We start from the raw sequence: 27,824 nt of genomic DNA, 5'->3' as shown, positions 1-27,824 counted from the left end.
TTTATTTTATGTCCACGGTTTGTTTGTTTGCAGATTTTTGACGGAGACCACGATGAATTTCTGACTATTACTAGTTACCAACAATATTCTGTAACTTTAAAAAGCACCGATTTGTTTTTAAGATATTTTTTTATTAATTTTTCACGAAATATAATTATTTTATATTTTTTATTTCCAAACCAGATCTAGTCTCATGTCACAGTTTTAAAAAATAAGTTATTTTCACTTGTAATTGTACTTAATTATTTTATTTTCTTCTTTTACAAAAAAATGATGTAAATATTATGTAAAAATACTTCGCTGTAAATTTGCACTGTAGCTTTAAGAATTGACAAATAAGTTCTTTTAATTGAGATTAGTATATGTATATTATTATATATTTTAATGTTATACATTTTAATTAAGTGTTAGTAAATATGAGACAAATTCACAGCGCCATCTACGTTGCGATAGCTGAATTAATTTAAGTTTTATATTATTTTTAGATTGAAAAAAAGTAATATAACAACAAACGGGGAATTTTTCAATAGTTAGTTGTAAGTTACTTAAATAGTAAAATAACTTTAACAAGAGATAAGAATTTAAAATATAATTTAAATATTCTGAGCCCGATAACTTAAAAATAAACGAACCTGAGTATTACAACGTATGTAGTATAAGTTGTACCGTACCTAAGATTGTAAAAGAAATAAAATATTTTTGTAATTTATTGACATTGTTTTATTTATAGCACATACCTATTATTTAATATTTACAATGTATATTCATGACCTGGGAAATTATATTGTCACTATATTCATTTATACATTAAATATGCAGCGACAATTCGCATTAAAATGATAAACATAGAATAGGTAAAGCTTCATGTCGAATTAAACTATCTTAAATATACTAAAAGGACTTAGACCAAAATTAAAATAAGTTATTTTTATAAAATATGAAAAAATAAAAAAAAATTACAACCCTTCTTTGCATATGGGTACATTTACTAGTAGATGTAGGTATCACTTAAATTATAAATATTTACCTACTTATTATTAAAAATATAATTTCATCACAAATTGCTTCTTACCCCCTTCACTTGTTTTGTTTTTATACGCCACATATCCTGGAAACAAAGAAAGTTTTAGGAAAATATTGCTGAAGAAAAATAAGATTTTCTAAAATAAACTATGTTTTCAGCATGAAAAAAAATTAAATGCGAATAACTATTAGTAGGTAAAGTAAATTGTAAAAAAATAATTAAAAGAGTCTTAACTATTAATTCAAAGAATGACGTACTAAACCCAGTCCATCTAATTATAAAACGTGGTTTTAAAAGGTACCCGCTTTAGTAATAGGTTTAGTCCACTAACTTTATTTGGGACAGCGATTTAAACCTGGTAAAAAGGCTAGTAAGTTTTAAAACCACGTTTTATAATAAGGTGGCGTGTGTAGACACTACGGACAGTATTTGTTACACACTATCAGCTTTTTGTTACTTTTTGCAAAACCGGGCGTGCCTATACGCAAACAATCAATTTTTCACGTTCAATTGATCAATATATTTACGGGCGCAACGGTGCCCGTAAGAACCGGGTGTTGTCGCTCGGAATAAGAGCATGGCGGAATAAGAGCATGGAAAACTTCATAGTTATCTATTAGTGTTTGTTAGTTATAAATTGGTAATTTTATAGTTAGGTACATAAGGTCCACTCACAACATAACTAAGATCGCTGCCTCTCCTCCGTAGTTCGGCTTCCATCTGCTTGGCCAGTTGTTCGTGACGTGTTCCCGCCACCTCGATATACTGACATTCACTACTCGCGAAGTGACAGGTCATGGCTTTGCGGTATGCCTGGGGGAAATTAAATAATGTGATAATAATATACTTGTAACTTGTTAAAATAATGTGATGACAGTCTTTGTGGTATTTTATTGGGTCTTTGTGATAATTTACTTTTACTGCGAAATACCATTAGATGTTATTATGACGTCTGTCAGAAATGGAACCAAAAAACATATTGCGCCGACCCCAAATAACTTGGGAATAGGGCAGGAAGAAGAAAACCGGAAAATACCATTACCCACCAATGGTATTTACCAGTCTTCAAAGTCAAAGGGTCTTCAAAGCTATTTCATCTATACAGGGTTATAGTTATAGGTAACACACTAACAACCTCTCAGGACCATATAACTAATATCATAAACTAAAACTTCTGTTCTACGACTTTTAATAATTCTCAGATTTTAGTTCATCAAAATTTTCACACAAAAATTAAAATATTTCAAGTGTACGCTCTAAAATTTACCTACGAAGTCTATGCGAAGCAAAAGAAGCGCTAGTTAGGTAAATAGTAGTACAAAAGCGGAGGGGAGCGGGGCTCGGGCGGCGGGGGAGCGTTTGAACTTGACCTATTTACGAACCGTCAATCATTGTTATGCGCCCGCGTCGCGTCATACGTGTTCTTGTAGCGAAATTCGGTAGTGCGAACGTAATTATCTTTACAGTATGGGGCGTATCGATATTCAAATGTCGAGTACACGGAAATGGTGCGAATGCTTGCTAGGTGTGATGACAATGTTTCGGAAGCCTGTCGCCAATACGCCATACGATTCCCAAACATCCCTACACCTAGACCAGCGGTTCCCGAATTCTTTTGGCTTCGGAACCCTTTTCGTTTCACCATTTTTCGGCGGAACCTTAGCTTAAGTAAGAAGTAAACTAAAGACGTAAAGACACTTAGGTACGGCTTGTAGCGTGTGGTAGCGCACCAAATGGTTACATGGTTAGAGACATATTCAGTATACTCAGGCATAGCATGGCTATCTACCACACGGGCCAGAAAACAATTTAGCCGCCCTTGACTTTGTGCATTATGCGAATAGTTTTCAGTTTGAAGACTGACAAAGTAAACGCAAAAAAAAATAGATTAGGTTTGTACAGGTGTGAGGCGAGCGAGTGCGATTTTTTTTAACTAAAAGAAGAAGTTCTAAACACCCGCTGGCATTGAAAGGCATTTAGTGGCAGCCGATATCGCGAGCGAAGCGAGCGCGATTTTTTTTTAGTTTAAGTACCTACACAAAATAAACAAAACCACTGTAAACTAATAAGGTCTCAAAAAGTACAATATCCACACAAAAAAGCAAATGCAAATGAATAAGAAGCGCTATTGCTTTTTCTGAACCAGAGGAATAAAAAATAAACATCAAAGGAAACCTCAACGGAAGAGCGCGAAATTTTTTCGGTGTTGGATACTTGAGCAATTAAACGAACATAAAAGCATCACATGTAACATGGAGTCGCGAGCGAAGCGAGCGCGAAATTTTCGAATTCGCGGAGGTGCAAAAATTCGAAATAATGTCACTTTTTGATTCATGGTAAAAATAACCACTGGAAATACTCGTATGCCGTGTCATTTCACGTCCTATCAAATGTATGAAAACGTATAATCCTGGCGATGAAATAAGCCCAAAAAATGCGGTGATTTTTGGCCGACTCGCTACCTATTTTTGCCGATTGCCGAAGACCTGGAGTTATTAAGTTAATCTACAATTTGTAAAAAACGGAATTAAATTATCTGCTGCCGTGGACTTCCCCCGCCACTTGACGCGTACTTACACTCCCGAGTGGTACCCACCTACATGATGCCTAAATGGAATTTTGGAATGCAATATTTAAAACAATTTAATTGAAAATGAATTATAATTAATATTGTTAAAAGTGAAACGATTTACCATATGGAAATCTTGAATTTTCCACGGAACCCCTGAGGGCCTGTCACGGAACCTCAGGGTTCCGCGGAACCCCATTTGGGAACCGCTGACCTAGACAATGCTAGCCGCCACACAGCGGTTACGAGATTACGGGCAATTTCGGCATGCCATCAGGGATAGTGGTCGTCCACCGAGGCACACAGTACGTGAAGAAGAAGATATTTTGTTTTTTTATTTTTTATTTGAGCTTTTCGTAAAAAGGCGGGAAATCGTAGCGTAGCGAGTTTCCAATTCAAAAGTATAACTAGGTAATTACTCATACTTTAATACTAATCTTGCATTCTTTCTAAAAATGCAAACCCTCCACCAAACGAATTTATTGTAATGTGTGATAATCTCGACTCATCCGCACACTCTAAGGTCGACTAATCGCTCGACTGGTCTCGATCGGGCCTTTAGTTGGTAAATAAATTGTAGGGGCGTGCACATCTCGACAGCAAAATAGAGTTGAAATGTGTTAGATAGAACAATGAAATCTTGTAGGTTTGTTTTTGGCAAATGTATTATGTTTTATAAAAAAGTCATAGAACAAAAGTTGTAGTTTATGATGTTAGCAATACAGTCCTGCAAGGTTGCCAGTGTGTTACCAATAACCCTGTATAACCATAATTAAGCTTCTAAAATATAATTGAAAAAAATACCCTCACAAAAAATGACTAGAAAAGTACCAGGACTAGAAAGTTTAGTAAAATCTACGGTCTACTTTGAAATCTTTTCTGTCAGTGTTACTTGCACTACGATATGATTTAAACACTAAGACATACCCGTTGTAAAGCCCATCACAAAACCATTACAAGCCACTCACCTTAGAAACATTAGGTTTCGACCCATGTACGATGGTAGACTGGAAGAACACCGTGTCTCCTGGCTCCATCTCGAGGTGGACTCGCTGGTGCTCCGGGGCCAGTTGTCCAGTGTTCACCAGCCCGAAGAAAAACAGTTTCGCTTGCTGTAAGAGGAAAGTTAACAGGCTTTTGGACAATAGGCATAATCATTGATATTTTTACTAAAATGACCGTTTTCTTTGAATTTAAATGTGATACTTGGGCATTAATAATGGCGTCCATGGCGGCTCTTCTCATATAAGGCGATCAGCCAGCTGCGCAGGACATATAATAGTGCACGAGCATTTGCGCAGACACAAGTGCACTCACTATTCTTTCACTCTCATGGGAGACTTGGGCATTAATGGAGCAAATAATCAACAAAAGTTTTTTAAGGGACTAGACAGATTAGCTGTGCCCTATACGGTTCATATTGTTCCTAGACTATATATGTATGACTATGTGTCGTAGACTGTATTATGTACCACCCGTATAACATATGGAATGCTAAAAAAGGATTGAGTACAAAGTACCTTCTAAAAAAATTCAAAGGCATGTTTAGGTCAAATTAGGTATAAATAGGTAATTAATCTATGAATTAGGCTGGTAAAAAGGAGATTAGTTAAAAAGTATTTCGGCACTTAAGTTATTAGAAGAGAAGAGAATGAATTATGATTAAGACTTAGTACCTAATCGTAATTTCGTTTGGCTAACAATATAATAAACGTGAGAAAACGGACCTCATAAACAATGCATTTAGTATTTCAACGAGTTTTAAAAATAAAGAAAATATATACTGTACCTTTTTTATTTTACTTAAAAACGTTTCTGCAGTTGAGTATTTTACTTTTTGTGTTCGTTTTTACCTATTAAATTAATTACAATAAGGGTCAATTCCCACTGAAAGAGCAGCGGCCGTAAGAGCACGGACAATGTAAGAGCGCGGCGCTCGCGCTCAATCACTTGCATTTACGGCCGCTGCCGGCCGCTGCCGGCCGCTGCTCTTTCAGTGGGGATTGACCCTAATGTGACCTTAGGTCACACAAATTAGCTTGAACACGGATGGTAATCGTGCATTGCAGTAGGTAGCTATATAGTTTTATACATAATTTGAATGTCTTGAACTTATATGTCAACGATTACTTTCTGAGTTGAAATGTGTGCTCGCTCCCATAAGATAAGGCAAGAGAAAAAAACCAAAGAGCCTGAATTTAAAAAAAATAACCAAAAGGAGCTTTTCAATTCGACCCGTATTGTGCGCGATTATCTCGCGTTTGGCAAAATCGATTTTGATGCGGTTTTCAACATAGTATTAGTATAGTCAGACTTAGGAGGTTTTAGGTAAGTACATATATTGGCTAACCTAGGGGTATCCAGTCTAACCAAGGTGTATGGGGTTGCCCGGGTAACTGGGTTGAGGAGGTCAGATAGGGCAGTCGCTCCTTGTAAAACACTACTCTGCTGAATCCGGTTAGACTGGAAGCCGACCACAACATAGTTGGGAAAAGGCTCAGGAGATGACATGTATTTTTTATAACTTGAGGTACTCACATTAACATGATCTGTGTGTTCATGCAAGACGGGCGGGTTATGTGACCCAGGCAACATATAGAGGCAGCCGTTGTCTCTGCTCACCGGGTCTATGGCCGTCCAAGTGGCTAGGATCTTGTGTGCCGGCCGGAATGGGAAGTATAGTATGTCCTGTTAAATGGGAGCACGTTAATCTTGCAAAGTCCGCCCCACGGCTCAACTCAAGGCCGATAGACGCGGCGCTAGTGTCAAAAATGCAAAGTACCTAGTTCCACAATTTTTCGCCGGATTTGAGCCGTGGCGAGGACTCTAATGAAATTAGTGACTTTTCCCAATAAGCTTCATAAAGAAAGGGTCCTAATTATTAATTGCTGGATAAACTCTACCTAGTTAAATATGTGAAGGAATATCAGCTTCATCTTGGATTGTAAGAGGTACATACGAGTTTATATCATGAGCTGGTTTTATCATAACCACAGGTACCTTATCTAACAATTGTAAATAGATCCTGAATTCAGGCTATTAATTTGCCAGGTTATTATGATTTCACTGGTAAATTCTGTTGGCAAATTCTTCCGGCTTGGGGGAGGCCTTTGTCTAGCAGTGGAAATTTTTCAGCTATGAGGACAACGATTCGCTAAGATATGACATATCTGCATATAGTTCATTTGAGAGTGAAATTTTTCCTCACCTGATGTGGTGGATGTTCATGCGTCCCCGGCGGCTTGTTGATGAGCATGCAGTTGACAGCTGTCAGGTCTTCTCCGATCAGCTGCGAGACGATGTGCAGCATCCGAGGGTCTTCGGAGTACGTGCTGTATACTTCATCGTAGAGGAGTTCTTGGATCTGTTGGAGAAACATCAGGTTATTAAGATTAGATTAAATGATCAATTTCAACGGTTCTTCAAACTATACAGACAGAATTGTGTTGCTGGGGAGTCTATTCCACCACTTCTTCTTCACATAGGAAGTGGTGAAGGGCAGGCGTTTTGGGAGCTATCTTAGGTAAAGGAGAATGGGCGAAATGTTTGGATGTTGGTCTACTTTCCCTCTATTAATGAGTCGTTTATCATTTGACAGGAATCCCTGAATAATTTTGAGGGCAAAGAGCCGTTGTAATGAGCGGCGCAAGTACTTGTGGCGTTTCCGAACGCCACTGCGCTGGCAACCCGAGAATTGTATTATGTTTCATATAGACATTTCTTCTATGGAACACATCTTTTTTCCAACGGACACGAATAATTACTTTACACAAAACTACATTATTATAAAGGTTTCGAGTAAAAGATTATTCCTCCGTGGTGTGAATAGCTTATAGTGATAATATATGTATCGATGACGGCCAGACGAATACATGGTTACACGTATTAATGACTTTCATTCGAACTGCTCTGTGACGAACAAAGGGGACCCTTGAGTTCCCAAATACTAATAGGTAGGGTTAACATGCGCAAGAGACACGTGACAAGAGGACGCGGGTTGGTATTTTGCTTTGGTACAGTCGCTAGACCCGCACGTTTTTAAAATGCATGTAACCTACGCATGTGCCTCAACATGCGCAAGCTACTTGTACCGTGTAGACGCACCCTAATTTCAATTGGGATCGCTATTTTGTAAGCGTTGTTTCTTTGTAAGGTAATAAAATCATGTTCGACTAAATTTATTAACTACAAGCACAGATTACTATAATAGTTACCTACAAGTTAATTAACAGTATGATTTATTAATTGTCAGTTTGCATGGTAATAAATATTCCTACTAATTATTTAGCAAATTAATTTGAAGGTTTTATTAGATTTATTATTGATGAAAATTACAACAAAACCTAATTTGTTCATTTAATGTAACTAATATAAAGTAGGTTATTTCAAAAATGTAATAGGTAGGTATATCTGGAAAATGTTTCTGCTTAGGTAATAATTTAATTAAGAAAATGTATTAAAATAGTAAAATAAATGCAAAAAACTTTTTCTCACACCAATTACGTATTTAATGCAAATTGCATGTTGATGAGATATTTTAAGAGTATTTTTTTTACATTGTTAATTTAATTATTTAAATTATATATTTAGACAAACATTGAAATAAAACGTAGGTACCTATATAATTAAAATTTCTTCCCAGCAAAAAAACACTTAGGAAGTGGTGAAGTGTGGGCGTTTTGGAGGCTGTCTTTTGAAAAATGCTGTTTTGTAGCCTCATTTGATTTCGAATTTGACATATAGGTACCTATAGCATTATGTAGGTACTTAATAAAGTTAGATTATAAAATATAAATCGTAGCTTCCTTAAAAACATCTTTAATTATGTTTTTCACCGTAAAAATTTTGTTAACAAAACGAAGCGAAGGTTACATTACAGATAAGAATCTGAAATAAAGAGGTAGGTACCTATAGGATTATTTTATGTGGTATTATATCCATGGGAAAAAAGAAAAACAAAAGAGTTACATAAGTAGGTTCCTACACTTCTGCGAATCAAGAACTTAATGGTAGGTAACTAAAGTAGGCTCGTATCGGGGCTGCGGGATTGTTCGAAAGAGTTACTGCGGCCCTGGTACATGAAGGGCTCAAGAAGGAACATGGTGGGTTTTAGTCAGTAAGAGTCTGACACTCCCTCACGCTGCACCCATAGCGGGAGGGTCATTTCATGATTTCGTACCAGAAAGAATTTAGGGGAGTTTTGGTACCGTGCGTCGTTTTGGCAAAGGATTTCGAGGCCTACATTTCGCATTTCGAAAATCATGACAATAGCTCCGGATATTGAGATGTTTCTGTTCTGTATAACAAAATAATGGCTCATGATGTGTTTGGGGGCCATGTTTTAACAAAATAAGTTTTCTTTTATCTTTTTATTAGAAGAAAAATAATGAGTGAGTAAGTACTAGCCTTCTCCAAGCTCCTTTAAAATCGTCACGTTATGTTCACGTATGTTATGTTTTTTTTTTCTATTTAGGTAAGCACGTCAAATCGTTTCTATGCTAGTTTGTTATCCTCAAAATGCCATACCTGTACCTTTTATTTTTTTTCCTTTTGAGGCTATGTTTAACAAGTTGACCTTTGTGCAAAATAAGACTAATGACGTTCAAAATAGCTATTCAGGTTTGTCTAAATTACTTACAAAATAATAAAAAATATATATGTCGGAGACGGTCAATAGTACGGACACTAAACTATATATTACGACCGACGAAACAAAGCTAGAATACACTACCTACGTCCGAACAACTTTAAATGTAGGCACTTAGCTATCTACCTGACCTGTTAGACTAGTAGTCGACCCCAACATAGTTGTTATATAATATGATGATGACTTACCTAAGTAGGTACCTATTTGGCCGCGTAAAATTTTCAGCAACATTTTTTTTCAATGCCACAGTTCCTATTATTCAACTTCAAGAAGTGTAAATATCTTCACGCTCGCCACTTTATTTCAGAAGACTGGGGCCCGATTCTGCTAAGTTAATAATGTCAAAATTGAATCGTAATAGCAGTTTTAACCACATCGGGCATTCTGCTACTTATATAAGACCAATCGTATTCCAACGACATTCGATTGTTTTGCGATTGGTCTGCCATTTTGGTCTGTACGGTAGTTTGCTCTACAATCATATTATTGCAATCGTAAATCATTTGCAAACAAAATGATTCATTAGGTATTGAATGACAGAAAAGGATATGATGAATGGTGAATGATAAATGTTTATCGTAATTGAGTCGTGATTGGATCTCAGTCGGATGTGAATCGTATGTCGCTTAAGTAAAATTAGCAGAATCGTGCCTGTTCTTTAATCTAAAAGCCTAACTCGTCGGTACAGGTCCCACCATTTCCACCTATTTATTATCAATTCCTGAACATCCTTATACCTCACAACCTTCCCATTAAGTTCGGCCATTCAGAGAATGCGTTCCTGACACGTCGCGATTGAACTGACGACGTAATAACATTCATTGATTATTGATATAATAATGTTGTTTTAATGCTCCTCAATTGTTAAAACGGTAAACAACCAGCAAAAATATTTTTATCGTAACTGCAACGCCATTGCAAAGTTACGTCGTCAGTTCAATCGCGACGTGTCAGGAACGCATTCTCTGAATGGCCGAACTATAGTAACTAGGTATGTTTAAAATAATTACCTTGTTGATGTAATCTTCAGGCCTGGTACGATGGGTGCTGAGCGAGCGATCCTTCACCACGGTGACTCGGCCCTTCTCCACCCGACCCTCGCACACGTCAGTAAAACGTTGCCTGTCGATACCAGATTATCATCAATCAATTCAAAATGATTTATTCAAACTTGGCTGCAAATCAGCAGTTTTCGAACGTCAAATAAAAAAAATTGTTTTTGCTGCGAAGATGAAGAAGTGGCGCAACAAACTCCCCAGCAATAACTTAGTTAGATGTATCGAATGGAATATGCAGGAATTGCTTCGAGCTGATGTTGAACGTTAGAAGACAAAAATCTTCTTATATAAGTAATACCACAGATTATCTTAAAAGTTTAAAACTGCCCCATTGCATGCGCGACCGCCGTCCACGGACTTTGATTAGTAGTTCAACATACAGTCCATTTTGTTAGTAAAAACACATCTAATAATTATTGTTAGTAGATAAAAATAATTAAACAACACAAATTGACCCTCACGCTATTCTCATCACCAACTTCACAAAATGCCTAAATGTAGGAGAGTACAGATTCTCCGCCACTGTATTAGGATGCTGTTGTTACTAGCCCGAATCTGTTATTATCGATGCCGTTTACTTTCTTATTAAGGCATAAAAAAAATCCATTACATACAGATAGGTTATTGTTATCCATGATAAAAGATAACTTACCTGTAGCTATCCAAAGTCTGTAAGCCGAACAGTTTCTTGATGACCAGGTATCCATTAACCCTGTAGAACTTCAGTGGTTCCGGAGTCAGGGGGTACTTGTCTGATGACTCCGAACTCACCCTGGTATACAATATTATTTAATGGGCTACTATATTACCGAGTTATGGGATTGACCAGGTAACTGGGTTTAGGAGATCAAATAGACAGTCGCTCCTTGTAAAACACTGGAACTCAGCTGCATCCGATTAGACTGGAAGTCGACCCTAACATAGTTGGGAAAAGGCTACGGTTGCCCGGCCCGGATTACTGGTATGTAAAAGTCAGACAGGCAGGCACTCCATGTAAAAGACAGGTATCATATTCGTGTCAAATCTTATTGTGTCAGGTAAATGACATTTTGCGGTGTTAGAAGGGACTTAAATAAACAATCAGATTCCAGTACCTAGAGGTATTCAAACTGCATATGAATTCTGGAGATCTATTTTCAAAACATCTAGTTAGGTACTGCATAGGCAGTAGCGGCTTTAGGGTAGGGCGCGGTTGGGCGACGGCCCAGGGCGCCGAATGTAAGGGGCGCCGCAGGCGCCCCCAACCAGTCCTTGATCAGAATGTTACTCCTATTTTTGTTTTAAATTTCATCAAAGATCGCAACTTACAAGAACTGTATTCAAATGTATGGGCGCCGCGGGCTCAGGGGCGCCGCGGTACGCTCCTGGACCAAGAAATTTCAATGAAACTAATGTATTGTCGTATAATGCCGGGCGCGTTAGATTTGTCCAAAGGCCATACAGGCCTAGGACATTAGATTCCAGAAGACGATCACTCGATTTGAGAGGATTAGAAGTCAAATAGGTTTTTCAATAACAATCTTTAAAAACACCAACCAAGTCAATTCCTAGCCTGTAAAAATAATAAACATGGGATTGCTTGCGTTATATGGAAGGTTAGCCTTGTTAAATGTCAAAAAGACAAGCAAATTTGCTGCAGACGTCGAAGAAAAAAAAGCGCTCACTTCGCTCGCGGTTTCTTCTTTATTAATTTCTAATTTATTCTGCGTTTACTTTTAGGGGGTTCTCAATCTAACAAAAAGTTGGAGTACCGAAGAAACAAACACATACAGCTGACTGTCGATCCAATCACGGTTTTTTTTAATTTGTGTTAAATGTCCGCGTTAAATTTGAGAAATTCTCGAACAAACACTACTTTTATGTCCCAAAACTCAAAAATTTTCGCGTTCGCTTCACTCGCGTTTTCTTTACTTTGTACTGAGATTTTTTATCACATATACTTTTTAATTTCCCAATACTCAAACAATTCGCGCTCCCTTCGCTCGCGGCTTCATCACTTTACAGTTGCCTTTTATTATATACGGTTATGACTTATAGTGATCCAAAACTCAAAAAATTTCGGGTTTGCTTCACTTTACAGTTGTTTTTTTCAACATTTTTAGTCTACCCTAGCAAAAAGGTAGCGTCGTTTTTAAGTCCTTTTATCAATAAGAAAGTAACTTCTAGTTTCCATATGAACTTTTTTATTTACGGTACTACTTTAAGTCCCAAAATTTTAATACATAGACGCCAACACCAACAAAGAGTTATGTACTTTTGGGCTACATTTTGAGTAATTTTTGTTTTGAGTTCTAAAACATGACAAAAAATTTCGCGCTCGCTTCGCTCGCGCTATCAGAAGCTGTGTTTCCGTGTTTTTGCATTAACCAACCAGCAATAACGTATGTACGATTTTACGTAATTTTTGCTTTGACTTGTTAACTATTAAAAAAATTCGCGCTCGCTTCGCTCGCGCAATCGGTAAATACCTGTGTATGTCTCTGTTTTTCGTATGGGTTTGAATTGCAGTTGGAGGGCGCCATAGAAATCTCGCCCAGGGCGCTGGTAGAGTTAAAACCGGCACTGTGCATAGGTACATCAAAATATCCATTTCCTGTTTACCTTTAAAGGCCCTAAATACTGATAAACTGACCTGACCAAACTAAACTGCTTTTGATTGAATAATAATTAAATTAACATATTAACTTACCATTTCGGAATAATCTTGAAATTCCTGTTCGCCATCACACGATTAACGAAATAAATATTATTTGTATTATTTGTAACTAATTATTAATTATTATTATTTGTATCAACACACAGTCACAAAAGTTTATTTTTATTTGTTGTTTTAAATAATAATTTGTTTTATTGCGTTTAATATTATTGTTGTAAAGTCGTACAGTCGGTTCGGAATCCACTATTACACTATAGACAAATCTTTGGATTTTGTAAATGGATGTTAATTAAGTAATGATATGCCCATAATTGTTAATTGTCTATTATTTTGGTTTTTAGGGTTCCGTACTTAAAAGGTAAAACGCGACTCCATTTCTAAAACTTTGTTCTATATCTATTTTAACACGCTTATATTAGCTTCATTTGTAACTATGTATGCAAGGAAATCTTGTTGGCATTCATTTCGTTTTTTTTTTTTATTTGTGAAGTCTTTTGATATCACTGTTCTCGGTTAAAGAGGACCTTTATGTAACTATTATAGTAATCTGTGACATTTATTGGCAATAGTTATAAATAATTACCTAACAGAACTATTCCTAGCCTACTGAACCAATAATTAAATCGTGTTTAAAATTAACTGAAATTCAATAATAATAAAATCGGGTGGCCTTCACACTGATAATACGGGGCTAACTTCGTAATAAATTGATATTTTGTATTTATATTGATGCGGAGCGGAACGTAAATAACAGTAGTAGGTACAATACAAATTACTACTTATAATACAAATTTTAATTCGTTCATTGTGTAGGCAAAACAATCATTCAGTTTGTTTTTTTGTATTACTGGGTGTTTTCCCACTGTTTTATCCGCTTCTCGTAGAAACTGGCTAAAAAAAACGGTCGACAGATTTGATACAAACTTCTAGAGTCATCATCCTCCGAGCCTTTTTCCCAAATATGTTGGGGTCGGCTTCCAGTCGAACCGGATGTAGCCAAGTACCAGTGCTTACAAGGACTCTAGAGCCATGTCAGTAGCTTTGATTAAGAAGTCCTTTTCACAGTTGTTTTGTGACGTTTTTTCATGTTGACAAACGTTTCAGTTTTTAAATTCAGAACTGTTCAGATTACATAAGATTTTTTTTTAAGTAATACATTTGTTACATACGACTTATTTACCTACTTAACGCATTTAAAATAAAGGGGAATAAAATAACAATGTCCAATAAAAATGTATTTATTACGTTATGCAAAATATCACAATTTCCAACACAAATTAAGATAAATTTAGTAAAAAGGTAATTAACAATAATCTCACGATGTTTTACATAACTTTTATATCATAAATTTATCAAAATTATAATAAAAAAAAAAAATTAACCTATGTTTTTTTACATTTGAAGTTGACTATTTTTCATATTTTTCAAAAACCACTGTTTTGGCAAAAAATCTGCGACATAGCTGCTATCAATCCAATAGTCTAAAAAGTCAGTTTTGAAAATCTTGTACAAAAATAATAAGTTTATAAGCTAAAAATAAGAAATTGAATATAACAGGATATTTATAATATTCTTAATATAATATTATTATTTAATCTTTGATATTCACCAAGCACCAATGTTTTACAAACATTTTATCCCTACTTTTGGTATTTCTTGATTTGTCAGACAAATAGTTAAATGAACGTTGATTAGTATAAAATACTATATAAAAATATTGTTCACTTAAATGCAAAAGTTACATTTAATACCTGATTCTATTAAATAAACTTGGAATGTATATGAAACTGCGCTCGAAGACAGTTTTATACCAACACCGAAATCAAATAATATTTTCAAAGGTTTGACCGTACACCTTTGACTTGCTTGCTCTTGAAACGCCAGACATCCTGCAAAAAAACATAAAATTTTATATAAAGAAAAAAAAAATGAAAAACGAGTAACAAATTATTGAAAAAACAGCAAAAAGTCAACGTCACGCGGTATTCCCAGGCGGTCACCCATCCAAGTACTAACCGCGCCCGATGTTGCTTAACTTCGGTGATCGGACGAGAACCGGTGCTTTCAACGTGGTATGGACGTTGACAAATGTTGAGTTCAAATACATGATTGGTTGTTGCTTTTTATGACGTATTTTTCTAATTGTTGAGAGTAGGAATACATAAAAAACAAGTCTAATCAAGGAACTTTAAACTTCTATTCCAAAACATAATTTATAATAGACTATTATTAATATTCTTGCATGTAAGAAAACTGGATTTCAGTAAAAGACACAATAGTAGGACCTAGAATACTACTATTTTAAACTTATTATTTTAAAGGAATGGTTAAACAATGTACGAGGAGTCTCTATTAAAAGCACTTAAAAAAAATCTAAAAACATCAAAGATTTTGACGAATAGGAATGTGGCGCCATCTACACCACGCAGGTCGAATTTAACAATCTCATATGATAGTTCTTTTGAAGCAACATAGATGTCGCTACAAAATGATTTTACGATTACCTACATGTTATTACAAAATCACGACGAATAAACCACCTGTGTAGATAGAACATCTTACTAAGTATAATTTTAGAAATGAAAAGAGATTATTTAATAGCTAACACCTAGAAAAAAAAAAACCGAAGGGTTCCGTACCATTATTTAAAATGAGCAAAAAAACACGTTTGTTGTATGGGAGCCCTCCAAAATATTTATTTTAATTTTCAGTATTTGTTGTTATAGCTGCAACAGAAATACATCATCCGTGAAAATTTCTACTCTAACTATCACGGTTCACGAGATACAGCCTGGTGACGGACGGACGGATAGAGGAGCGAAAACAATAGGGTCCCGTTTTACCCTTTGGGTACGGAACCATAAAAAAAATACTTTTTCTACATAACATTGTAATACTCACGACATAATTAAGTCCTTTGAATCCTGACTTCGCAGCTTGTTCTTCGACCTCCTTAGCGAGATGTTCCTGCACTGTGCCGCGTAGGTCTATGTACTCGCATGAGCTGTTCGCGAAGTGAAATGTTATGGCTTTGCGGTAGTTCTGAAATAGTTACTAAGAGTGTTTAATTTGTGTATTTATTCTATAAGGGGTGACAATTTGTGGGTAAGAAGAGGTTAGCAAATCATACAGTTTAGGTCTTACGCCCGTGCTGTTAATCGCAATAGTGCGTTTTTCGCCGATTACTCGAAGCATAAGCGATCAGTTGGTGTGATTAGTATTTCTTAGTTTAGTGATATAGTTGACACCAATTTACTTTGCATTTAAGAAGATTTTTTGACTATTGTGAAGTCCCCAACTTCAGACCAGCAATGCTTCTCGACAACATCTGTGGATAACTTCAGATATGCAAAGTTAATTGGCGCGAATCGTAATGCGATTAGTCGCTGTGATTAACCGACGGCCAAAAATCTTTTTATTGTCAGTCAAAAACACGGAAAGTGATGAAGGGCTAAAAAAAGGTTCATCTATTATGGTTTAAAAGTTTTATCTTTCGTAAAATTGACCTTCAAAAGGTGATCATTTCACAGTCTACTTTGAATAATTTATCTTTTATCTTTCTTACCTTAGACACATTAGGTCCGGAGCCGTGCAGTAGATAGGGATGCAGGAACACGGTGTCTCCGGGACTCATCTCCAAGTGAACGCGTTTGTCTAGCGGCGCGATATCTTCTTCATCTACGCCGTGGTACATTTTCAGGGCGTCCTGAAATTGTGGTAAAGGCTTAGAAAAGTATGTATTTGTGTAAAAAATATTCTGTAAGAATGTATATTTAGTTTTTTTGTTCTATACTTATTTAATTTTTTCTTATATTTAATTTTTCCAAAACCAAATCGTGCATTACCGTATAGAGTTAATATTGGAGATAGTGCAAAATTTTTAGGGACATTATTTTTAACCGACTTCCTAAAAAGGAGTATCTTTTTTGGTTAGGGCACCAAACAGAAACCTACTCACAACACACACCATATACGTTGCTGTGCCCTAACAGTTGTCGTTAGCTACAAGCCTACTATAACGCCTTGTCAAAAAACTATACACTGTAACGCGCGCCTACTTTTCGTGGTCGAGTCCATGGCCATATAAGGCCATCGCATGATCACCGAGCCGACCAATACGTGGCCGGCCGGCAGAGGGGTGCGGGGAGCGAGGGCCTACTCTCACGAGCGGGGACGCTCGCTGAGTCGCCAGTCCGGCGCACGACGCCATGTATTTCGCACGATGTGTTAACTCTCGCGACCGTGGCTATGTAGTTAAGTACGACGTGTGTTTGTGAACTACCTATGTAACTAATTACCATGTCTGTATTCGAATTACAATAAACTTTCTATAACCAACAATGTGTTTGTTGTTATAAGTGGCGCTTCCAACTAGTGGCCGTGAATCCGCTAGCCAGTTTAAACCGGTTCTTTGCCGATCGACTTAGGACATTAGTGTTCGCGTTTATACCTGCGTCGCTGAAAATGCCGCCACGCAAAGTACGTACCGACGCTAATGTGGAGGACGCGCAATCCAGCTCGGATGAAGAAGCACCGAGACCGTCGCCAACGCTCATGTCTGGGGACCAGTTGGCCTCGTTCCTTACCGCCTTCGCGAAATCTCAGGCGGAAGCGAACCGGCAGCTCGTCGAATCCCTCATGGCATCGCACGCGATAGGATCAGCGCGACCCTCACCGACGCCCTCGTCGACATGCAAGACCGGCAACATGTCCAAGTGTACGGCACGCTTCGACGGGCATAGCAGAGATCCAGAAGTCGTAGAAGCGTTTATCGACTCCGTGGAAATCTACAAAGAGTGTGCATCTGTCTCCGATGACCTGGCACTCCGTGGTCTCCCGATGCTTCTACATGGCGAGGCAGCTGTGTGGTTCCGCGGCGTCAAGGCATCGCTTACGTCGTGGGATGACGCCCTTGCCAAGCTGCGGGCGATGTTTGGTGTTCCTCGTCCGCCACATAAGGTATTCCGGGATATGTTCGCCGCGGAACAAAGTGAAGAACGGACGGAGGTGTTCGTCGGTCGTCTCCGCGCACATATGAGCAGGTTACCTTACAGTCTAGACGAACGAATCAAGCTCGACATAGTTTACGGTTTGTTAAACAAACGCATTCGTAAACGCGTAACGCGCGAGTCTATTGAGGACATCGATCAATTAATCGAAAAGTCGAGAGCCGTCGAAGATTCGCTCTCCGAAAAAGAGATGACAACGTCGTCAAGTTCGAGTAACAATAACACGCAGTCACAGCTCGCACGAGCAGCGCCAGCACGACCCAGCGCGGCCGGCTTGCGGGCTCAGCACGCGGCCGCTCCGATGCAGACGCCGTATTCGGCGGGGAAGGGCGCGTCGAAGCCGCCAGCGCTGTCCAGCGGCGCGGGGGCACAGCCGTCGTCGTCGCAGCTCCAGCGTAATACTTCGCCGAGTGTTAGTGCCGCGAGTGATAGTGTAAACAAAAAGTCGTTTTGCGTGTATTGTAAGTGTCGTGGTCATACGCGTGAGTCTTGCCCAAAAAGAGACTCTAAAGACTTATTCTGTTATGGTTGTGGCGAGAAAGGGTTTGTTAGATCAAATTGTCCGTCGTGTAAAAATGTTTCAACTTGTAATGTTGATGTTAATAACTCAGTTTCACAACCACAACAAAATGTTTTCTACTCACTTAACACGGTACTCAGTGAGTGTAATGTAAGCTGTGAGAGTAAGAATAATATTATTATCAGCCAAGGCCGACCGATTTTAAATATTGAAATTTTAGGGCACAGTGGCTCAGCGCTTATTGATACCGCGGCCCGACGTAGTATCGCGGGTTCGACCCTGTATGCCTTACTTTTACGATTGGGTAATACATTTGTTTCAAAAACCATGTCGGTGAAACTGGCTGATGGTACTATTAGAAATAGTACCGTTTTGTTTACATGTGTGAATGTAAAATGTATGTCACTGTGTATACCTATTGAATTTATTGTGTTCCCCGATGCATGTAATAACGAAACCCTTTTGGGAATAGATTTTATTAGGCAGTCTAAGATTGTTTTAAATTTTAGTAATATGACGTGGTTCACAGCTGATCGGCCTCAGGTCATTCACCCCCTGCTCACAGAGAGTTCACGCGAGGCGGTGGAATGTGCTTCGGTCAACCTGCTGCGGGAGGACGAGGGCACATTATTGACCTTGGATCAGCGTTCTGACCTTGAAAATTTATTGGGTGAGTATTCTGATATTTTTGATCAGGTGGGGGAACCAACGCCATTTGCCGAGCATCACATCGACACCGGTGACCATCCTCCTATCGCCGTGCCTCCATACAGGGTCACGCCGGCGAAGAAGGAGGTCATGCGAATAGAACTGGACAAGATGCTCGCAGAAGGTGTCATCGAGGAGTGCGAGTCTGCCTGGTCTGCACCTACTGTTTTGGTACCGAAGTCTAACGGTAGGTATAGGTTTTGTGTAGATTACAGGAGACTCAACGCTGTCACTAAGACAGACGCGTATCCTATGCCGCGTATTGATGAGCTGCTGCAGTCCACTAAGAGAGGTTGTGTGATGAGCACCTGTGACCTTCGGAGTGGCTATTGGCAATGCAAGGTCAAGGATAAGGATAAAACCGCGTTTGTCACGCCGTTTGGTACGTACCGATTCTTACGTATGCCCTTTGGACTCAAGAATGCACCGGCTACGTTCCAGAGGCTTATTGACCGGTTCCGTGCGGGGTCGTCACTTAATGACGTCACCGTACTGACATATTTAGATGACATCCTAGTGATATCAGAGTCCTATACTCGTCACCTTTCAGATCTCCGTGCAGTATTTGACCGTCTCCGAGTGTTTAAGCTCCGTGCGAATCGAGACAAGTGTGTATTCGCCAGAGAAAAGGTTAAGTACTTAGGTCACGTGATCTCCCAGGAAGGTATATCACCGGATGAAGACAAAGTACATGCTGTACTTAGTATGAGGGAACCTACCTGCCTCCAACAGCTGCGCACCTTCCTTCAAACATGCTCCTGGTTCCGTAAGTTCATACCAGAGTTTGCGAAGGTGGCCGAGCCGCTAACCCGCCTCACTAAGAAATCACAGGCGTGGCAATGGAGTCTAGAGCAAGGTAAGGCTTTTGATACTCTTAAGAAGTTGTTAACTACGGCACCTATACTAGTGCAAGCTGACTACACGAGGCCATTCATATTGCGAACCGATGCCAGTAATTATGCCTTAGGCGCTGCCTTACTCCAGGGGGAGTCACCGCATCAAGAACATCCGATCGAGTATGCCAGCCGTCTGCTCACGCCAGCCGAGCAGAATTATTCTACTACGGAGAGAGAGGCTCTCGCCGTTGTCTGGGCTGTGGAACGGTTCCGCGGTTACATTGATGGTCATCAGGTCCACGTGATGTCTGATCACCAACCCCTGAAGTGGCTCTTTTCTCTCAAGTCACCTAGTGGAAGGTTAGTTCGCTGGGCCATGAAGCTACAAGCTTTTGATCTACGTGTCGAGTATGCACCAGGTAAAGTTAATGTTATTGCCGACACGCTTAGCCGCCCTGTGTTGGAAGATGGTTCTGCATCTGAGTGTGACATCTGCCCAGTTGTCGTGGATGTTCCACGCTGGGATGCCACCTCAACTCGGGAGGCGCAGTTAGCAGATGCTGAAGTCGCCAAGATCATCCTGGACTTGGAAGGTAAGGATGACCTTTCTGTTACTCGTTGGTCCGAGCGAGGTTACCTATTGAATCAAGGTGTTTTGTATCGGTACGTCCCGGATACTGATTCGGAGGAGCCTCAGCTCGTTGTCCCGGAGAGCCTGCGGAGCACAGTCATGTTCGAGTGCCATGACTCGCCCACCGCCGCTCATGGTGGAATTGATAGGACTTTACATCGTATCTCGCAAAGGTTCTATTTCCCCGGGATGAGAAGGTTTGTTACTGACTATTTGAAGACGTGTGTCGAATGTCAACGATTCAAGCCGTCGAATGTCAAGCCTGCTGGTCTGCTACAAACTCCAGTTCCAGCTCAGAGGTTTGAAACTGTTGCAACCGACCTCTTCGGTCCGTTGCCTAAAGGTCCTCAAGGTGAGAGATGGATCCTGATAGTGGAGGATACCACTAGTAAATGGGTGGAGGTTTTCGCTCTTACTGAAGCTACAGCGGAGACATGTGCCAAAACTTTGGTTAATGAAGTCTTTATGAGGTTTGGTCTTCCAAGGCGTATTATCTCAGACAACGGAGTGCAGTTCGTAGCAGATGTTATGCAGAAGGCTATGTTTGTCTTAGGTATAAAGCAAAGCCTTGTGCCTCTCTACCACCCTGAAGCTAATCCAGTTGAGAGGAAGAACCGAGACCTCAAGGCTCAGCTCGCCATCTTGGTGGAAGGTCGTCACCAGAATTGGCCCGAGGTATTACCTTTTGTACGGTTTGCTTTTAATAGTTCCGTTACCCGGTCTACCGAGCACACCCCTGCTTATCTTACCTTCGGTCGTGAGCTGCGGTCTCCTCTGACAGTTCAAGCTGACCTGAGAACTGTGGTCGAAACTGAAAACTTTGTACCACAAATCACACCTTATCTGCGGAAACTCGCGGATACCATCTCGACAGCCAAGGAGAACCTCGAACGTCATCAGGATGTACGTAAAGCATACGCTGATAAAACTCGGTCTTCGCCTGTAAAGTTTCTTGAGGGTGACTTGGTGTTGATGAAGACTCATGTCCTCAGCAGCACTGCTAAAGGTATCACGTCCAAGTTCACTCCGAAACGGGACGGACCCTACGTTATATCTAAGAAGGTGAGTCCTACCACTTACCTCCTAGCTCATAGTAAGACGGGGGAAGTTTTTGGTAAGTACCATGTGTCTGACTTACGCCCATATCATGCGAGGGAAGGTGAGTGTCCTGAGCCGATGGTGCCTAAGCGTGGTAGGGGTAGACCGCGGAAGGGTGTCACCTAACTATATTACTTACCTTAGGTGGTTGTTCAGCTGAGTTGTTACTTACCTTGTGTTGTTTTCCTTATAAGTTTACTTACCTTGTGTTGTTTACCTTATAAGTTTACTTACCTTGTGTTGTTTTCCTTATAAGTTTACTTACCTTGTGTTGTTTTCCTTATAAGTTTACTTACCTTGTGTTGTTTACCTTGTAAGTTTACTTACCTTGTATTGGTTACCTTTCAAGTTTACATATCTTGTATTGTTTACCTTTTCAAGTTTACATATCTTGTATTGTTTACCTTTTAAGTCTACTGTATTGTTATTTACCTTATAGGCTATATAGGCTTGCTTACCTTGCAATGTTTAACTTATCATGTTACTTACCTTGTGATGTAACTTAGAGCCTCGCGTTACTGTTGTTCGACCAGTCGGGGGACCCTCCCTGGTCTAAAGGGGGAGTGTGTAACGCGCGCCTACTTTTCGTGGTCGAGTCCATGGCCATATAAGGCCATCGCATGATCACCGAGCCGACCAATACGTGGCCGGCCGGCAGAGGGGTGCGGGGAGCGAGGGCCTACTCTCACGAGCGGGGACGCTCGCTGAGTCGCCAGTCCGGCGCACGACGCCATGTATTTCGCACGATGTGTTAACTCTCGCGACCGTGGCTATGTAGTTAAGTACGACGTGTGTTTGTGAACTACCTATGTAACTAATTACCATGTCTGTATTCGAATTACAATAAACTTTCTATAACCAACAATGTGTTTGTTGTTATAACACAAATAAATGATATCAATATATAGTTAGGTACTTGTTTATTATTTACCTTTTTCCCAGCATGATCGTACAAGATCTTAGCTTTATGTGACCCGGGTACTGCGTACAGACATCCGTTCTCTTGGTTGACATGGTCTACTGCCGTCCACGCGCCTATGATCTTCTCGGCCGGACGGAAGGGGAAGTAGAATAGATCCTGGAATATAAGAAATTAAATAATATACTTTAGAGGTTTATTTCAAACTTAAGTACATATGATTTATATGTATAACTTTTGAACTAAATCTATTATCTATTCACTGGTCAACAAGTCAACAACAGACTACACTTTTTGAAAGATTTCGGTCGGCTGAATCTAAATCTGACCGCAGAATTGTTCTATTAGCTCAGGATTTTGAGATATTCTAACCTTAAAAGTGCGAAATACACTGATTTTGAGGATTTTTAAGGCTTATGTAGACCGGCAACTTTTTTTTACCTGAAAAAGTATTCAAGGGGTCTCAAAGAACAAGTCTTATTCTTTCAAATGGCGTTGAGCTTGCTCAAATATATATTTTTTTCACTCCTATGAGTAGTTGATGAATTGATTAAATACTGGTCTTGATTCGACTTCTTTCAATTTCTTTCTTCTTTTTTTAATCATATTTTTTTAAATGTTACTTTACCTGATGCGGCGGGTGTCGGCTGGAGCCGGGCGGCTTGTTGATGAACATGCTGTTCACCGCGGTGATGTCCTCACCGATGAACTGTGACAGCACTGACAGCATGCGGGGGTGTTCACCGTAGGTGATGAACACGTCATCGTAGAGAAGTTCTTGTATCTAAAAGAGGAAAGAACAATGAGCGTTTTGGTCTACCTCTCCTCTAGCATTAAGTGATATATCAATAGAAAGCTTGTGTTATGTAGAGTATTTTCTTGTATGGCGGCGATTGTCATTTGTGAGTATTTAGGGAGTTAGAACGTGTTTAGTGAAATAATAACTATGTCTAAAATCTGCTGTAGCTTCTAAAGTACTGACAATTTGTTAGAGGTATTTTAGTACGAAATGTTCTATTTAAAAAGGCCTTTCCAGTGATATATAATTCATTACTACAGAAGAAATCTCATAACTTGATACTAACTATCGATAATATAATCGAAAATAAGCTCTAACTTCTAAAGTACTAAGAATTGGTAAGTAGTATGTTAGGACAAAATGTAACGCTTGAAAAGACCTTTCAAATGACGTATGACTCATTACTAGAGGGGGAGTAGACCAACATCCAAACATTTCGCCCAATCTCCTTTAGTTTTAATTTTTGATAGAATAGCTTTTAATCAAAATGTAATGATATTAATAAAAACCGGCAAAATGCGAGTCGGAATCGCACACGAAGGAATTTCAACTCTAACTATCACGGTTCATGAGATAACAACATATTTGGGAAAAGGCTAGTCAGATGATGAGTTATTTAGCCACAAACAACGTGTCAAATTACCATCTGAGGTTTGAAAACTATATATTTTTATATATAGTTTTATAACTATATATTTATATACCTGTCTATATTTTTTTATTTACCTTATTAATATAATCTTCTGGTGGCAAGTTCTTCTTGATTAAAGAGGGTTCCTTAACGACTCTCACATTACCGGGTGGAACAATTCCTTTACATATCTGTAAAAACCGCTGTCTGAAATAAAATGTTCAAATTATAAAAAAAAAACGGCTAAATGCATGTTGGAGACCCTCACGAAAGGTTCCGTGCCATTTTTTTAATCCATAAAACGAGCAAGTTTGTAAAATTTATGTTATTCTAGTTTCTAGTGTTTCTTTTCATAGTGGTCAAAGAAATACATATATATGCATTTGTATGTGCGTCACACACAGTATCGCACACCTGTCAAATCTCGCCTCTACAGGAAAGAAGTCTAAACAATATATCTTTTTTACTAATATATATCAGCTTTTGATGGGAAAAAAATAAATTTACTTTTTTTTTCAGTCATTTATTCAACTCAAAATCATTTCTTAAAAACAACACTTTGATCTTCAAAATTAACAGAAGATAGTCCCCAAAACGCCCACCCTTCACCACTTCCTATGTGTTTTTTACTGGGAACAAGGACTGGCGCAACAAACTCCCCAGCAACATAGTTACAACCATTTTATAATGATATTGCAAAAAATATTAATCTTATTTACGTAAAATAATGTATCTAAGTATCTTGTCTTTAAAGTACCCAAAACTGTAGAGAAATAATCAAATCTGCTCACGTGCGATTTAGTCTGATTGTTACGTGAGATAAGAAGGCTTATAATTATTATCGTCACGGATAAGTTATTGAGAACATTGTTTTAAAGATTACGCATTTGTTTTGGATATAAAATTTTTAATCTGGTTGTGTATCTATGTATGCACACCGGGTCTGTGAGATAAAGAATGCCTTACTACTTTGGCTGCCCATTGTAGCTACTTTTTGTTGTTCAGATAACAGAATTTTTTTTTTTTGTATGATCGGACTAAGACTAGGATGTGTGCATTGCACTATTATTTCTGTGTATTCAATTTTTCGACTACAAATCGGTCACCAATCCTACTTATATTATAAATGTGAAAGTTTGTGAGAATGTATGGATGTATGTTTGTTATTCAATCACGCAAAAACGGCTGGACCGATTTGATTTAAATTTGGTATGTAGATAGGTGAAACCCTGGATTAACACATAGGATACTTTTTATGAGCACACCACGCGGGCGAAGCCGCTGGCGGAAGCTAGTCTGTCATAATAGTATGTTCTCAAAGTCGACTATTATAAGATCTACCATACGTCGTCTTAGAATGAAAACCTCGGAAATGCATTTTTTCTCAATATTTTTTTATTGCATTTCTTGGAAGATAATCGTAAAAAATATGGAATACTAATCCTTATCCTGAAAAATGCATTTTTTCTCAATATTTTTTTATTGCATTTCTTGGAAGATAATCGTAAAAAATATCGAATACCAATCATTATCCTGAAAAGTTATCTCTTGCACTTACGAGGTTTTCACTCTAAGGCGTCGCATAGTAGGGACTATGGTGCAGAACCCTAATTTACCTGTGATGTCATACTTATTTACCTACATGAACTCCCTTTCATAATTCTTTATGTACTCACTGATGTACTTCCTATGTACTACCTCTATAGTATATTCTTCTTATTACTCTATATATTTTCTATATTTATATACTCGGTACTCCCTTATGTATACGTATACTCCTTTTAAGTATAGCCAAACTTACTCAATGAGTTCATAACAAAGTTATGATCATCAAAAGGTGAACCCATACAAAACACACACCACGACGGTGGAGCAGATCGTGGAGTATGTCCGGTCCAAGACCAACTGGACCTTGAGGGTGGCGAAGTTGGAGTCGCGCCACAATACGAACTTCAATTCGTTCATGGTGCGAGTTCCAACTCATCACATCGAGACATTCCTCAAGGAAGAGTTTTGGCCGAAAGGTGTCGTTTATCGGAGGTTCCGAGGATGACTACGCGACACCTCGCAGCGTAACACGACGCCGACACTTCGTGTGCATTAGTTATTAAGTTACTTATATAAAATATGTATTAGTGTATGTTTTAATGTTATCATATTTGTGTATTGTATTTTTCTATGGGCCTTAGATGTCTGATAAAAAAAAAAAAAAACTATTCTTATAGTAGATATTGTAAATACACTTACTTGTAACTATAAAGAGATGTGAAATCAATAAGCTCTTTAATGACGAGAAATCCATTGTCTTCATAGAATTTTATTTGCTCCGGAGATAATATGTAGTTGTCTGACGCTTCTGCAGATACTCTGTAATTAAGATTACAAATTCATTTGATACTAGAAGAAAAATATTTTGTTCAGATGTAATGAAATGGCTGTCATTGAACATCCTTGGCAGTCGTTACGGGTAGTCAGAAGCCAGTAAGTCTGACACCAGTCTAACCAAGGGGTATTGGGTTGCCCAGGTAACTGGGTTGAGGAGGTCAGATAGGGCAGTCGCTCCTTGTACAGCACTGGTACTTAGCTACATCCGGTTAGACTGGAAGCCGACCCAGGCTAAAAGGCTCGGAGGATGATAATGAAATTGTCCATATTTTCAATTTCAATGATGTTATTTCACTTAATATTAGATAGTAAGTTAGTAGTTGTAGATAGTACTAGCTTCCATCTGAAGTTTAACTGTTTCCCGTAGCAGGATGGTGACAACAACGAATGGACGAACAGCGAGTAGGTATTACAAAACTATATACCAGCCAACCAAAAAAATCAGGGTCAGTGGGTTGTCTTAGGGGAGGAGTATCCTTTTTTTGGTCAATTTTATAAAGTATGATGTAAGGTGTGTTGTTAAAAGCAGTATGGTTGAGAACTTTAGTTACGAACCAAGTTCTAAAAGTTCACCTTTAACCAAGAAATTGGCTGTGAATTTTCTTTCCAATTTGCCAATTTATCACAATGCCCTTGAAGAGGTTCTAAGTCACATGAAATTCAAATTAATATTCATGTTCTCCTTTATATTAACTGGTTATTAGCAACCTTTGAGCTTCGCGAATAATCCGACGTAAGTTTTTTTGCAAAATGATTTGGTGATTTCATAGCATATTTTTGCAACAGTATTGTACTTAAACAAAGATTTGCTTTAAAAAGATAGGAATGTGAGTTATAATCTGCTATGATTTTTATCTTGGAGTACCAATTTTGTCGATAAAAGTTTAATAAAAACAATAGAGAACTTTTTTCAAACTAATAAAACTACTTACGGTTTTGGAAGTCCTCTAACGCCAGCCAAGGAGTTTACTCTCACCATTTTGAACTCCTAGGGCTAAATATAAACTTATTATCTAGAAATACACTTGGAACAACTTATTCGAATGATAGTAAATTGTTGAATGTTTACAAAAATAAATCATTGTCTTGTCTCTCTTCGGTAAACGTACGGACTTTGCTCAACTGTAATGCCAGTCCCATACATTCATAATTGTACTGATAAATAGATTGCGGGATTTTTAGTTGATAAACAAATAACGACAAATATCAAAATAATACCACTTTGTTCTTTCAAGTTATTAGTAATATCCTTATATTATTTAAAGTATAAAAAAGTCTTACAATATTTTTTTGAATGCGTATTTTTCATGGATTCAACGGAATAGTTACATAAA

The 27,824-nt window shown here is 38.4% G+C and overlaps 3 protein-coding genes and 1 non-coding gene across 5 annotated transcripts in view; 1 reads left to right on the top strand and 3 right to left on the bottom strand.

The window, feature by feature from the left end:
• LOC124645547 overlaps positions 1–709 on the top strand; it is a 64,761-nt gene extending 64,052 nt beyond the window's left edge. For both annotated transcript variants that reach the window (XM_047185360.1, XM_047185358.1), the window contains one exon: positions 34–709. In XM_047185360.1, the coding sequence (XP_047041316.1) occupies positions 34–41 (8 nt within the window). In that variant the 3' untranslated portion in view covers positions 42–709. The remainder of the gene's footprint in view (positions 1–33) is intronic.
• Positions 703–13,476, bottom strand: LOC124645548 (probable phytanoyl-CoA dioxygenase). Its single transcript, XM_047185361.1, has 8 exons — positions 12,988–13,476; positions 10,951–11,070; positions 10,251–10,362; positions 6,802–6,957; positions 6,132–6,281; positions 4,562–4,705; positions 1,700–1,837; positions 703–1,108 (listed from the first exon to the last, which is right to left on the bottom strand). The coding sequence occupies exons 1-8, from the start codon at positions 13,020–13,022 to the stop codon at positions 1,055–1,057; spliced, it is 909 nt and encodes a 302-aa protein (XP_047041317.1). The 5' UTR covers positions 13,023–13,476; the 3' UTR covers positions 703–1,054.
• A 700-nt stretch (positions 13,477–14,176) lies between these two features.
• On the bottom strand, positions 14,177–27,613 carry LOC124645550 (phytanoyl-CoA dioxygenase, peroxisomal-like). Its single transcript, XM_047185363.1, has 8 exons — positions 27,423–27,613; positions 26,353–26,472; positions 24,201–24,312; positions 23,304–23,459; positions 22,688–22,834; positions 16,520–16,660; positions 15,856–15,996; positions 14,177–14,843 (listed from the first exon to the last, which is right to left on the bottom strand). Exons 1-8 carry the CDS (start codon positions 27,467–27,469, stop codon positions 14,790–14,792), a joined length of 918 nt encoding a protein of 305 aa, XP_047041319.1. The 5' UTR covers positions 27,470–27,613; the 3' UTR covers positions 14,177–14,789.
• Positions 14,922–15,040, bottom strand: LOC124645557. The gene has a single exon (XR_006986251.1). It is a non-coding gene; the product is annotated as a 5S ribosomal RNA (ribosomal RNA).
• Positions 27,614–27,824: the final 211 nt, after the last annotated feature.

The sequence above is a fragment of the Helicoverpa zea genome, unplaced genomic scaffold (assembly GCF_022581195.2).
Source record: "Helicoverpa zea isolate HzStark_Cry1AcR unplaced genomic scaffold, ilHelZeax1.1 pri_000016Farrow_1_scaff_6_deb, whole genome shotgun sequence".
Taxonomy (NCBI): domain Eukaryota; kingdom Metazoa; phylum Arthropoda; class Insecta; order Lepidoptera; family Noctuidae; genus Helicoverpa; species Helicoverpa zea.
Note: the sequence above shows the minus strand (reverse complement) of the source record. Positions and strands in the feature narration are given on the sequence as shown.

Bases quoted from the DNA above. Each gene is read 5' to 3' on its own strand.
- LOC124645548 (XM_047185361.1), bottom strand. From the start codon at position 13,022: ATGGCGAACAGGAATTTCAAGATTATTCCGAAATG. The intron at 6,958-10,250 runs GTAATTATTTTA...TTTCTCCAACAG, and splicing joins CTGAAGATTACATCAACAAG to ATCCAAGAACTCCTCTACGA. The intron at 4,706-6,131 runs GTGAGTACCTCA...TTCCTCTTACAG, and splicing joins AACACACAGATCATGTTAAT to CAAGCGAAACTGTTTTTCTT.
- LOC124645550 (XM_047185363.1), bottom strand. From the start codon at position 27,469: ATGGTGAGAGTAAACTCCTTGGCTGGCGTTAGAGGACTTCCAAAACC. The intron at 16,661-22,687 runs GTAAATAATAAA...CCACAATTTCAG, and splicing joins ACGATCATGCTGGGAAAAAG to GACGCCCTGAAAATGTACCA. The intron at 15,997-16,519 runs GTAAGAAAGATA...TAACTATTTCAG, and splicing joins CCGGACCTAATGTGTCTAAG to AACTACCGCAAAGCCATAAC.